The sequence below is a fragment of the Python bivittatus genome, unplaced genomic scaffold (assembly GCF_059951505.1).
Source record: "Python bivittatus isolate LINGU-HERP-01145 unplaced genomic scaffold, Pbiv_v1 ctg000020_np1212, whole genome shotgun sequence".
Lineage (NCBI taxonomy): Eukaryota > Metazoa > Chordata > Lepidosauria > Squamata > Pythonidae > Python > Python bivittatus.
The window spans coordinates 1,386,236-1,400,638 of NW_028277030.1; the positions used below are offsets into that span (position 1 = coordinate 1,386,236).

Here is a 14,403-nt window from a genome sequence, read left to right on the forward strand (position 1 = left end):
GGGTTCCAGTCAACTAATTAAGGTCACAGAGCTGAGCTTGTTAACTTGTGGTTAGCACTTGTTATGGAGAAAACCTGCTCAGGAAGAGATAGCTTGGTGAAACAATCTCTCTGCCCCGTGAGGGGGCAAAAGAAAGCTGGGGTGGGGGGGAGAACAGGTCAGGCACAGAACACAATAGGAGAGAATTTTATCTGAATGAGAGGGCAGCAACCAGTGATCTTCACAGCATCTCTCTCTCTCAGTCAAATGTTCATTTAGCAACCATTTTGCTTAATGACCAAGTCGCTGGAATGGAACATGGTCACTAAGTTATGAGAATGTGTATACTTTTGTATGTTATATTGCTTCACCTGGTCCTGTCTGGTTCAGGTGCTGTATTTCAGTTTGTTGTAGGCTAAGCCCATCAGCTCATTGGCTACTTTGGAAAGGCAGGAACACTCCTTCAAATGAGCTTACCGTGCTTTCTAAAGCTGCCTTTGATCATAAGCTCAGTAATAGCATAATGGTTATGATGTTTGCCTTGAAAATACTGTAGAAGATTTCTGATTTGAAACCCAATATATTTTTTTAAGTACTATTTTCTTTCCCAGAGCTTCCTACTTTCCCTGTGCTGCTTTTTTTAAGGCCTAGTGGTGCACTGTTTCATCATTTTTCCAGTCACCTTCCAGTAGAAGATTTTCACTCTCAGCTTCCAAATAGCCCAGATGAACTTTATCTTGCTGTTCAAGGCAGGTAAAAAAGCCGCAAAGCTGTCTTAAGCTTCCACAGCTCTGGCTACTGTCTTAAGTTCTGTTTGATGTGTAATAAACAAGACCAGATGACTTGCAAGGTCCATTTTTTCTAGAATCGTGTTTTTATTGTAAAAAGCACCACCACACACACAATGAAACTCCAAGACCTTCAAAACCTCAATTAAACTTTATTTAAAAGTTCTTTCGTAAAGATTTCCTAAAAACAAAATAATAAAAAATAGACTTCCCACCCCAGCAAAAAATATTAAAAATTATAAAACACACTATATTAGAGGATTGCCAGAAACATTCTACACCGTGTTTTAAAAACTCTTGAACTCTGTTGTTGGTCCCAGCAGTGTGTCAGTACCAGCAAATGCTGCATTTGTTTCTGGTCTGATTGATCACATATGCATAAAAGAGAACTGATATAAAATCTAATCCAGCAAGAGTAAAAATAGAATGAAAAGTTGGACTCCTTTTTTTTCAGAACAGACATAAGGCTTTCCATCTAAAGTTATGTTCAGTTATGACAATGATAAAAGCAAGTATATAACAGTGGCAGTGTTTTTTTTTCCACATTCTTTTATAATCTTTACATTGGCCAAATCAGGCATCCTGGTAGAATCCAAAGTAAACTAATTTGTTGAAACAAGTAAAATTGGTGGTAGGTAAATAGTACATACTTTTGAAATTATAGAGTATATCCCAGACACATTGAGCGTTCAGTCCACAAACACTTTAGCACCATATTGATAAAATTGTGCAGCAAAACACTTTCTTCAAGGTTTGCTTAGAAAGTAAAGCAGAAATAGCACAGTGCAAGGGAGCCTATACCCTTAGCTTCTACACGGGGTATGTTGGCAATGGCTGACTCCTGGTTTTCTTAGAGGTATCTGTTGATGTTTTGTTGTAATTAAGTTCCAATCTTTGTGATAACACCAGGCTTGATGTGAGCTAGAAGAGGAACAATGTTTTATTAGAATTTCAATTCTGAAACAATGCTACACTTCCATGAAAATATTGTCTGATGAATTTAAGGGGATACATAAAGGTAGGCAAGCATTCTGAAGTAAGCAACTATTACTATCTGTTTTCTAAAGCAGTTCCAGGACTGACTGAAGAGTGTAGGCCAGTGTTTCTCAATCTTGGCAACTTTAAGACGTGTGCATAGCTGGCTGGGGAATTCTGGAAGTTGAAGTCCACACGTCTTAAAGTTGCCAAGGATGAGAAACGCTGGTGTAGGCTGTGATGAGGGATGCTGTTTCACCCTCATTGTTGAAAAGTCCATTTCAGTCCAGATGACTTCTGTCCATGCAACCCTGGGCAGGCTTGAGAGCCTATCTATAACATTTTTCCTTTCTCATTTACCTAAGTCTACATAATCACAAAGACCTCAAATAACTATGTTAAAATACACTACGGAAAACTGAGCATCTTTACACCAAGCCAACATGCTTACAGTAGTACTATCTTTTTAAAATTATTTTCTAGTCTCTGATTCAGATTTTGATTTAACCCAGCAAACAACTAGAAATATTTTGGCACTACGTTTTAAGACCTGGCAATGCAATATCCATAACATCTGTCTGCATAATACCATATAAACAACGCCATGTAACAGTGAAAATTTAGCACAATTGTTGTATTGACCTATTAATCACTTACTCTCAAAAATAAAGGCATGCAGTTAAACATTTGTCTATCTGTTACCTGAAATGCAGACTTTTTCACAGTCTTTTTGTGTGTTAAATCTATTTTCATTTCCATCACAGCCACCATACCAGAATCTAGCACAACTTGCGGTGTTTGGATCAAAGTACCATTTTAGAACAAAATCCCTGCAAGGACCATCTTCTTTTTTCAACTGACAGATATCTGTGACTGCAAACCAAGAGACAAATAATCAGTACACCACTCAGTATAAAGAAACTAAACACTCTATGTGAATATTCCTCACACTTAAGTTCACACATGTTCACTTGAACATGACGATAAAGGATTTTCAGTGACAATGAGCATGCTTCCTTCAGGAACAGTGATACATATATATAAAGTTGTATTGAGTTTTACTATGTATAGCAGCATGCAGAATTAAAGGAAAATAAAGGATGATCTGTAGTAAAAGACAGAAATCACCTCCAAAAGAGGAAGTAAGGAACAAGTAAGGCCAATGGAATTCCTGGAAGGTATCTTAGAAAGAAGAGAACTTTAGATCTTGCTTACATTGATACAGTTACAAGGAGTTATGAAATTAAGCTATATACAAGTACCAAGTAAAAATATACAATAAGCAATTCAATTTTAAAAAGCCAAAACGTCAGAAATATACAATGTTCTCCTGATGATGATGTCTTTTCAGGTATCTGTGGTGTTCTATCACCATTGATGATCATTTAAAATACTACCTTTTCTAAATTAATATCTACTCAATAACGATATGTGCCTTGTTGAGAAATAAGCATTTATAACCTATTTTTTGCTGGCATATTTTTTTCAGATAACAAATGAGGATTGCTGGGTCATGGTTTGTCAGTAACTGGGCATTTTGTAGATGTGTATGTCCCAATCAACAAAGGGCAGGTGGGGGAGAGAAATTTTGCTAGTTCTGATATGGCTTCATTAATTTCAAAAGTCAGCAAGACTTTTACATTCTGCTTAAGCAATATCAGGTCTACTAACACTTCCTTTGTATACTAAGCACAATAGACGCAAGGTATCCTTTTATGAGTATCACCCATAAATATGTGATATATGTTTATGCAGCTGGGTGAATGGGTAGCAGCCACCAGGATCTTGGCTAATCTGAGAAAAAAGCAAAGAGGGTCTTATGTGCTTAGTCTTTAGTTGGGAGACCATCAGAAAACCCCAGAGAGGCTGGGAAGTCTAATATCTTGGAAGAAGGCAATGGCAAGTGGCAAAGGACTTCTACATAGCTGCCAAGAGAACTACATGGATGTGCCTATATAGCCGGCAGAAATTGCACTCAACACCTGGAAGACTCTCTCTCTCTCTCTCTCTCTCTCTCTCTCTGTGTGTGTGTGTGTTTAGTACAGTGATATCCAGACCAAATATAATTAATCAAATCAAACACATTACACACGTCACCTTCCTGTTCTGTGCTTCCTTTAAACAATTTTAGCTTTTAATAACATCAAGATAAATTATGTAAGCCTGCATTTTCTTAAGCCTAAGAATTACTCAGTGATCCCTGAAAGGTAGGTCAAACCTAGCTATTCCATAAAATAATTATTTGCATCGTTCTAATTTTCAGCTGTCTGGGTTAAAATTTCTAAATGATGGGGAAAAAGGAGGGCATTCAAAGTACTTGTGCCAATTGCTTACGATGCCATGATAATATTTCTAGCAATAATGTCATGGTTGAAAATTGTGCTGGCCCTTTGGTAATATTGTCATCATCATAAACGCCTGATCTCTTCAATGGCCTGCCCTCCGATGCTGCCCAATTTGGTGCTCCTTTGAGCCTAATTTACACATATGTTTAAAAAATGGCTCAGTCCTTTCACACAAACAGTATTACTCCCGAGTCTCACATAGGATTAATTTGTTTTAAAGTATCTAAATATGAACATGGATTCAATGCCACGTATTTATTTATTACACTTGCATATCATTAAAATCCAAAATTAATCATTTATTTTTCATACAAAGAGAAACTTAGATTAAATCTCTCACTTTCCATGTATTTTTAATATGGAGATAATTTTGAACACCTTCCAGATAAATTTTGAGCAAATACCTCCAAATCAGATAAATAAAATCTGAAATGATCCAAAGCCCAATGTAAAAAAGAAAAAGAAAAAGAACATACAGGTGTATCATTCAAAGTAGAATAACTTGCTTGCAGACGCACAATGCACTAATAGCATCCTAAACTGCATTAGTTTGCTAACACTTCATGCATCAGGGCATCAATTTTCTAATTTAAAAGGAATCCATGGCAAAATACATGCTATTCAGGAAAGGGAAGAGAGTGAAAATGAAGAGTCCATCCTGGGATATTCTCCTTGATTCAGAAGATATTCATGAAACCAGGAATAGTTTGCATTTGCTATTTATTCACTTAAAAAAGAAATAAAACAAAATACTAGAGCTATGCAGTGCTCCAAATTTGAAGGCAAAAAGTTGCTAACGTTAGAGTTCTTGGCAACTTCTTAACCAAACCCATCTTGCCCAGCCTAGGCTGGCAGCTGCAGAGGACAGACATGTGATCGAAGGAAAAGGCGTGGCTGCTAACAGGTGCTGTGTTCACATCCCACGTGCTTCACAGCACCTTTGGGCTCCTGAATTTGAAGTGCTGCACAGTCTACAAAATATATGACCCAGGCAGGCCTTGGATGAGCTGCAGTTATATAATCTAACTGAAGAAGACTTTCCCTGGAGACTGAAAGAACAACAGACTCCTCTCTTTATTTAAAACAGTTGTCCAGGAAAACGTGTGGTTAAAAATATTTGATGTGAATAAAGACATTCCAGTGATTTGCAGATAGCTATTGGTAAGAAAATTGGCAAAATGGACTTTTAATTCATTTTTAAAAAATGAATGTGCATGCAATTCTGGGGGGAAATATAATTATCTTACTTGGATGGAGTACAGGTAGTCCTTGATTAATGACAGTAATTGGGACTGGAAACTCTGTCACTAAGCAACGCGGTTGTAAAGCACGATGTCATGTGACTGTGCCAACTTACCATGGCAATTTTGGCAGTTTCAGTTGCAGTCATGAGGGGAAATGCATGTGGTTGTTAGGCACAATATCATATGATCACCATTTGTGACCTCCTGCTGGCTTCCCCATTGTGGGAAGCTGGCACTGAAGGTCGCAAATAGTAATCACATGACCACAGGATGCTGCAATGTTGTAATTGTGAACTGGTTGCCAAGCACCCAAATTGCAATCATGTGACAATGGGGATGCTGCAACAGCCACAACTTCAAGGACCGGCTGCAAGTCTCCTTTCAGCACTGTCATAACTTCAAATGGTCACTGAACGAATGGTCATTAACCAAGGACTACCTGTAATTATCCAAATACAAAGTATCTGTGAACTTCCTATTGAGTGTAAAGAGCAACATTTTTGGCATAGCAGCTTTTGGAAATCTTGAAAATAACAGTTGGTAAAAAGGCATGCCTTTTCTTCACATGCCTATTTCTGCCTTACAGCCTCCTGTTGAATCCTCTGAGATATCTTACTTCCTGCTGGTGCAAGTGAGAGAAGAGAAATATTTGCGTTTCTACCTGTTATACCAGCAAATGCCTCTCTCTCTTTTAAAGGAATGTGGGGAAAAAAACAGTGTTACATTTTCAAGAAAATTAAAGCTAAGTGGTGTCACATAGATCTTGGAATTCAAGAAAGCAGATTTTAATAGTAAGAGCAATAGTAACTAGGCTTCCTCAAAAGGAAAAGCTAATGGGAAGAGGAGCCTGGGATGGATGGGAGTTCAAAAAAAGGAGATACTAAATGCACGTTTACAAACAAATGGTGCCCCCCGGGAGAGAAAACAACAGAAGCAGCCAGTATAGCTGCAGAAAGACTTTACTGAAGTTCTGAAAACAAAAGAGGACACACATATGAGATTGAAAGGGAACAGTACATAAAGGTAATCCAGGATTGTAGAGTTGTCCAAAACTCTAAATCCCTGAAACTAGGAACAGTAAAAAGACTTCTTCCAATTTGTCCAAAAGAAAAAAAACCCCTATATACTAACTGCTCCATAAGTGCTAATGCTCAGTAAAGATGGCAGTATTGTGAGATAACAAGGAAGTGTTCGCAGCTCAACTTCTATTTTGGCTCATGAGGTCTTCTCAAAAAGACAGTATGTATTCCACCAGACAATGGTGAAGAGTAGCATGAAGGAGCAGGACTGAAATTTAAAACTGATAGAAGCCTTGCTTAAGATGTCTATTTTTATAACTATAACCCAATATCCAACATTTCATATTTAAACCTTGGTAACAAGGCAGCTCTGCAACTCCAGGAGCTCTAGAGCCTCTTTAGTTTGGTTTGCGATCCAGATTATATGTTGAGATGACCTGGAGTTGAAAATAATAGAATGAAACTGAACAGAGACAAATGTAAAGTTATGCTCTTAGAAAACATTAAACCAAAATGCACAGGTAGAGAGTGGAGGATGCCTGGCTAGGCAATAATGCTTATGGAAAAGAACCTGGAATAGTAGTTTATTGTAAACTGAATATGTTTACAGTCATATGTGGCTGAAAAAAGACAAATGTAATTTTGGCACCTGAAAAGGTGGGAAGGGGATTTAAAAGCCACCACTCTGGGTTGTTACTGGATATTTACGGTTCTTCAGTGGCTGTAGCATTTGCAGTTATCTTTTTGTGATATTGCTTTGTTATTTTAATCTCCTTACTGAAAAAAGGGCCAGGAAGAGCTTAACATAGAATTTTGCCATTCTGTATGAACTAATATTGTGAACTTTTTCTCTCTATTGATGGTACAAATAAGTTAGTTCACTTAAAAAATGTTTGATAAGCTTATGAAGTTGGATCAGTGAGACCAACCATTCAAACATCTAGTGAAGAATTTTTTACTCTGATTAGAACAGAGCTCAGGACCTTCTTTATGCCAAGCGGGAACTCTACCACTAACCTGATTTTATTCAGTTACCTCTTTGCCTGTTTTCTTGTTTTTGTTGTAGGTATGATTATTAGCTATCACCTTTCAATACATACTTGATCCAGTTAATTTCAGGTTTCTTTTATTTTTCTCATACCTGCTCTTGCTACCTTTTTTGCTCTGCTTCTTAATTTCCTTCTTGGAAATTTCCTCCTGGATAAATTCTTCATGTGCACTTTCTGTCCTGCAAATGTTGAGACCAGTTATGTTATTATGGTTGTGATGCCTATAATGAGCATGCACAACCTAGAGCCTGGGTGGAAATAAATGTAACTAAATTTTGTTCTGAATGTTATTATTTTAGAGTGCCTTCTTAAAAAAGAAGATGCAACAATTCTGTGCTTCATTTTCTCCTCATAACAATTTATCTTACACAAATAAAAAATCAATGAACAATCAAGTATCCCCACAATTTGTGGAGCAAATTATTGTTTTTCATACAGCCAAAGGATATTGTTCAGTTTATTGTGATTTTTTGTGGGCTTGTTAATAACACAATTCTTGGCTCTATTGTTATTTAGTTCTAATATTATGCAGAAGATGCAGGGACCATGGAACACCCTATTATTTCACCAATTCCAATTGACCAGCTAAAGGATTCCACCATTCAACAGGGTGGTGTTGTGATAAAAATGAATTTTGCAATTAGTTCTTCCTGGGAATGTTCCTGTATTAAAAATTTGGATCTCAGTTAAATAGATGAGACTATTCACTACAGACTCTTAATTACAAATGTTACTGAATTCATTTCTGAAACCAATGGTAAAGACACCAAACTTATATTTACTAAGAGTGTTTCATAAAGTTACAACTAAAATTTGTATCAATGTATTTTCAGACAAAATGGACAATGGGAAGTTGATTCAATAGCGTTTACCTGCATGCCCCTTTCCTGGAAGAACTTTTTAAAATAACCATTTCTTGTTGCTGCACTAATGGGTGCTGCTTGACAATTAACTATTTAGTTTATATTTTCACCTTTCTTGAAAACATACTTCAGGCAATGTTAAGTTCAGAAAAACCCAATTAGGGAAATGCAAAATAGGAATATGCCTCCCCATTGAAAGATCTGATTAGTTAATTAGGTTGGGCCCAACCCTGGGGACTCTATGGACAAATGCCTGTTTTCTCAACCTGTGTCTGGCATACAACAATCCATGACTTTTCCAAAAGTCATTCCAGGCATCTCCTTGATCCTTTCCTCTTCCTCCTTTTTCCTCTTTCCTTAAATTCTCCAAATATAGTTGTTTTTTTCTAGATCATCATTCATCTGCATGATATGCACCAAATGTGTGAGTTTCTGCTTGCTGTAGTTTTTAATTTTAAAAAGGCCTCAATGGAGCATTTGGTCTTTATTGTTTCCAGGGCCAACTGATTGGTTAATAGTGCTGTCTCTGATACTTAGTGCTATCTCCAGATCCATAATTTGAAAAAAAAAAAACACTTTATTTCATTCTCTTGCCATGCCCGCTTCCATGATTTACATTACCACTAAAAAGACTATTGCTTTAACTATTCTGATTCTTAGGATCACTGAAATGTTCTTATCTTTCATGAACGTTTCTCTTTCTCTTTCTCCTTAAGTTCTTCTCTTCTCCAACACACTCTTCAGCTTCATCTCATATTGTGCCCAAGAAAAGAAAACCTATCCATCTCCTTCACTTGTTTCCTATCAGCAGTGAATTCCCTAAGCATACTTTTGTTTTCTTAATACTTAACATGTACACATTTCCATGTTCATTTTATCGTTTTAATGAACTTTCTAAATCTTGGTTATTTTGACTAACCAGTGCTAGCTCAGTAGTATTGACACTGATTTGTAGGAGCTCCAGGGTTTCAGGCTGGAGTCTTTCCTAGCCCTGTTTGCAGATGATGAGAATTGAATTTGCAGTGGCCTTCTGCTCAGCAGAAACTGTTTGTGAAAATGCCAGAAATTTTATTATATAAAGTGAATAATCTCAGGGCGGTTTTGTCAGTTGCTTCAGGTTTTACAGTAGAGGTGGTAATGATGCTGGCTGCTCTGATCTGAAGTTGTTAATGTAGAATGCCAGGATTAGATTTTACTAGTTGGCTGTTATGCTACCTCATCCCTTGACTAGCATTATGCCAGGTCAGCAACTCCTACAGGCAGGGTAGGGTTAGGGTTAGGGTTAGGGTTAGGGTTAGGGTGGGTGGACGGGGGAGATTGGTATTCCTAGAGCCACTATTTAGGAATAAAAAGGGATGGAGAACTAAAGTGAACTCTGTAGTATTCTGTATCACAACCCATTCCTAGCTAATCCCTGCCCTAAAGAGCATTGTCCTAATGTAATGTCACCTTTTACATGGGCAATTTTCAGATATTTAGAAGAATGCCTAAGCAAGAGAGAATAACATTGTTGTATACACCATATCTGTTGGGAACAGTCCAAGAAGCAATGGATAACCATGACAAGAAAGGAGTTGTCTAAATTACTTTATATTTAGTAGAAAACTAAGTAGGGTTATAAAGCTATACACATGTATCTAGGCACTAGTTTCCCCAAATTCTGACTACTTGCTTACTATGAGTGGTTTAATATCTGTGGAATCCCTAGCCCTGCACCCCGCCCCCAGCTGGTTTTCATGAAAACACAGATAGGCATCTCTTATGGGTTAGGTGTACAGAACTTCAGGACCAGCCAACAAAGGATTATGTAACTCTGAGGACTTTATTAAAATGAATGGCCTGCTTTTTTTAATGTTCCTAAAAAAATTCATCTGAAGCTTAACCAATTCACACACAACTTCTGAGGCTCTGACGGTGCTCCTAGTAGTATTATTATCTAGAAGCATTCTCATTTCAGCAAAGAACAGTAGCCAACATTGCAATATTCATAAATCAGCATTATAAGTATACATAAATTAAAATACATAAATGATCATCTTACTGACGCCAAAGACAATACAACTAACAGTAATAAAAATTAACATTTTTACATGCTCATCATAGAGCAATATTAACATAAATTCTAGTGCTCCACTATATCTGGAGGACAGTTTCAGCATCCAAAATAGCATCTCCTCCTGATTGAATGGCAAGGCTACCTTCTGATTCCATTAGAGGAGCCAGACACTGGATTCCCAAACATGAACTGGAAAAGGCCAGCTCAGGCCCTATAACACCATTCAATTTGGAAATAAAATACTTTATGGATCATGAAAATAGTAGCTTTCAGTATTAAAACCGTACATCAATCATGTACATTCAGATTTAATGGACATTCAGATATAGTAGATATTCTTCTGGTCCATTAAATCAAAGTTTTAGCATAATGCCATACAAGAAATAAAACCTTTCCTATCAGTTCTATCAACCAGCTCCATATGACCTTAGAACAAAATGCTCTTGATGAAGAGATGGAAGACAATCTTCTGGAATGAATGAGAAACGAAATAAATTTCACATTAAGACCACTTTATTTCCTGTCTTTCAATATCCAAATGGCAGTGTGCGGAGATATCTCCAAACTTGCTTTGAAGATTAGGATAAATAGAGACCTAACTGGCAGCAGAAGAATATGTGGATATAGTGACTTGGACATTCCCCACAAGTTCTTGAAACCCATCTAAATGTGTAGTTTGGATGTAAGATTTTGAGATCCAAAGATCTGAAAATGGTTGTCTTCTGGTCCCTTTTGCCATACATTTTTAAAATTCTTCATCCATGAGAACTGCTAAACAGAGGGCTCCAAAGATCTTGTAATTGAAGGTTTTGATAATCAGCTGGGACTGATAATGTCAGTTCACAACCCAGCTGTGAAGATGTTCTGATATGCCCAATGCCAAAGGCTGCTTTTAGGATAGAATGTGGGAAGCTGCCTTATATTTAGCCGGATCATTAACCCATCCAGCTCAATATGCTCTAAATTGGCTGTCCAAGATTTTTTTTAAATTTCAAGGAGTTTCTCTAAACCTACTTAATGACAAAGTCATCTCATTCCATTCTTAGCTGCTTTGATTTTGTTAGAGTCAGAGACTATTAGCTGTCCTATTCAGAGGTAGATTTCCCTACCAAAACCAATTGAAGTGATTCAGGACGTGAGGATGGCAGAAAAAAACTTACAGGATACTGCTTCTTATATCTTATATCTTTAGAGATATAAGAAGCAGTATTTTTCTCCCCTTGGCCCAAACCCTGACTTCTTTTGCATTCCACTAAGTGGGAGACGTTCGGTAGGAAGGAAGTATCTGAGTTTGCAGAACTCATATTAGCTTCTGGTTCTAAATGCAAGGCAGGATGGAGAAAAGTGCCATGGCAAATTGGCCTGCTTTGATCTAGTGGTAGGGAATGGCTACACTGTCCACTAAACAAGGGAATGCCTGTTCTAAGTCTACAGATGGACAATAAAGAGTACTGAAAGTACTTTCAATTTAAAAAAAGAAAAACGGAGTTCAAAGAGCTTCTATAAGTTAGGGTAACTGTATTTGGGCCGCAAAAGGAAAACCCTACCTCTTTGCTGCTACCTTGTGATCATCTGGATTTTTGTAGCCCAGATACAGGCACCATTTCCTGCCACAGAGATAAAGCTAATTTATGAAGTTCATCCACGGATGGAATCTGAAGTAGGGCTCATCTACCATTCTTGAGGAGGTACATCTTGGCGACTGAGGCTGCCCTCTCCGTGTGGGAAAATAATAAATTCCAGCTCCATTCTGTAATATTTTTATACCAACATTGCTTTTTTTTAGGTATTAAGGTTGCATGCAAACAGACAGAGAAAATACGGAATTATTATTGTGGAAAAGCAGCAAGAAGGCACACTGTATGGTTATCGTTGGCCAGTGGCCATGGCAAGCATCCAAGACACAGTTTTAGGACAAATGGTCAGAAGTATAATCCTCTCCATTTCTGACTTTACCTGACAAATGACTTTTCTCAAGGACAGGAAGCTGCATGTCTTTCTCATCTGCTGTAGAGACAAAGTGTGTGGAATTTGTGTTTAAACTATTTTTCCCTTCTGCTTGGAAACTTTGTTTCACAATATTGAAAGTACAAAATGGGTTAATCCTATTTGGGTACTTACATGGCTTCACACATCTGCTAATGCAGTCAGCTTCTGTCTCAAATCTATTGGCATTACCGCCACACCCACCATACCAAACCTGGGTGCAGATCTTGTTTTTGTAGTCAAAGAACCACTTAACCTGATACTCCTTGCACTGCGTGCCCATGTCAAGGTCCAGTAAGCAAGGATCTGTCAAATTTGAATTTCAACATGTGCAAAGGTTAAATGATCCTGAAAATGTTAAAAGCTACAAAAAAAGGCACAAGTTGCCAACAAAAAGCCGTTTTCAACAAATGAAAAGGAACTAGAATACAACCAAACTTTCACTAATGTTCTTTACAGTAACAGTCTGGGAAATAATAACCTTGCGCTGCTAATCAAATCATAGACGTGTCAAGCAGCCAGTGCATGCATGTAAATATTGTCCTGGTTCACTTGCATAGATTGGCTGTGAAAGTGCTACATTTCTGCATGCCTCTGTTAAGTCATTAGCCAAATCCAGTGCAGAGGAGCAGTCAGAAATATAAAAAGCAGAGTGGGGGAAATGCAAGAATGGTGTAGTCGCAAATCTTACAACCCAAGGGAACTGTATGGTTCTTTCCCCAAATTACACTGTTCTTATTTTATCACCAGTGGGCCAACCCTCCCCCCAGTACAAATAATACCCTTCCCACAAGACCCCCACTCTTTTAGATGTAGAAGGTGAATTTCAGCGCACAACAGGATCTTTTCCTACGGAACCTTTGGTCTACTTCTCGCTAACTTGGTTGGATTTGTTGGCCTTCTCAACCAAGGGCCAGTACTGATGCCAACCATTAGCTATGCTGGTCAGCTGAGGGCAAACTGGCTGCCTGGAGGTGGTGTGTGTGTGTACACAGAGCTTGCAAGGAAGTTGACCATTAAGCTACATTGTGAATTGGTCTGCTGTTGCCAGGCCCTGGGAGCACTTTCTGTGATACTATGACACTCTGTTCATGTATAGCTGCCTCATGCCAGGAGAAGGAAACTGGATTTACAATCCTCAAGTTTCTTTTTCTCCATAACCAGGTCCTCTTTTCCGACCAGAGCTTCTTGAATCACAGGTTCAGGAATGTGTCAGGGTTAGGGAGATGGGAGCAGAGTATTCCTGGAGGCCCACTGGTTGGCAAGAGCTGAGATTGCCTCAATACAAAAAGCAGGGCAGCAATTGTTTGGAGGGCTTAAGTTGGACTAGGATCATTTGAATAAGACAGTTAATTATGTTAGAATTAGACAATGGTGTGGCCTAAATCTAAGTTTAAAGCACTCAGGGGAAAAAAGAGAGAAAGTTTAAAAGAAAAGATAAAATAGAACAATTAATTAGGGGCTAATATATACCAATCAGCTCTTTCAATGAAGTTGGTCATAGGATTTCTTTTTTAAAATCATTTTACTCACCCTACTTGGAACTTTTGTGTCTTTTACTTTATATTTTGATCTCTGGGTCTGCACTGAAGTATATTCCTTTCTCTTAGTTGCATAATAAGGCATCATCATGTCTCAAAAACATAGGCTATTCAGTGAAGCAGTCCCCACAGCCATTTGGATGAATGTGCGCGCGCACACACACACACACATATAGTTTCCTACTGCCTCCACCACCCCAGCACAGGATGCACCCAAGGTCATGGCATGGCATCTTCAGAGCAGTATGATATGACATGAGAACTACTATAGGGAGTTCTTCTCATATTAAGGGCATATGTGGGTAAATATAGGACCGAAAAAAGAGGGATATCATTATTTCATGAAATTTACAATGGCTCTCTTGCAAAAGAATAGTTGAAAAGAAGTTAAACATGTAGACGAGGACAAGAGAGTTTGAAGAACCAGTTCAGTGCTACAACAACTGTGTCAGGCTGAAAATTGGTGACAGAAAAATAACAAGTGCAATTATACACATTAAAAAGACAAGAATGATAGAATTAGACAAACATTGATGAAAATGATTGAAGAAATTAATC

At 37.9% G+C, this 14,403-nt stretch overlaps 1 protein-coding gene across 15 annotated transcripts in view; it reads right to left on the bottom strand.

The window, feature by feature from the left end:
• Positions 1 to 899: 899 nt before the first annotated feature.
• COL6A3 (collagen type VI alpha 3 chain) overlaps positions 900 to 14,403 on the bottom strand; it is a 96,941-nt gene continuing 83,437 nt past the window's right edge. For 6 of the 15 annotated variants that reach the window (XM_025171685.2, XM_088132887.1, XM_025171736.2 and 3 more), the window contains 5 exons: positions 12,440 to 12,610; positions 12,275 to 12,325; positions 7,492 to 7,578; positions 2,445 to 2,615; positions 900 to 1,688 (listed from right to left, as the gene is read on the bottom strand). In XM_025171685.2, the coding sequence (XP_025027453.1) occupies positions 1,648 to 1,688; positions 2,445 to 2,615; positions 7,492 to 7,578; positions 12,275 to 12,325; positions 12,440 to 12,610 (521 nt within the window). In that variant the 3' untranslated portion in view covers positions 900 to 1,647. The remainder of the gene's footprint in view (positions 1,689 to 2,444; positions 2,616 to 7,491; positions 7,579 to 12,274; positions 12,326 to 12,439; positions 12,611 to 14,403) is intronic. The other 9 variants (XM_025171694.2, XM_025171715.2, XM_025171710.2 and 6 more) reach the window with 9 other exon arrangements.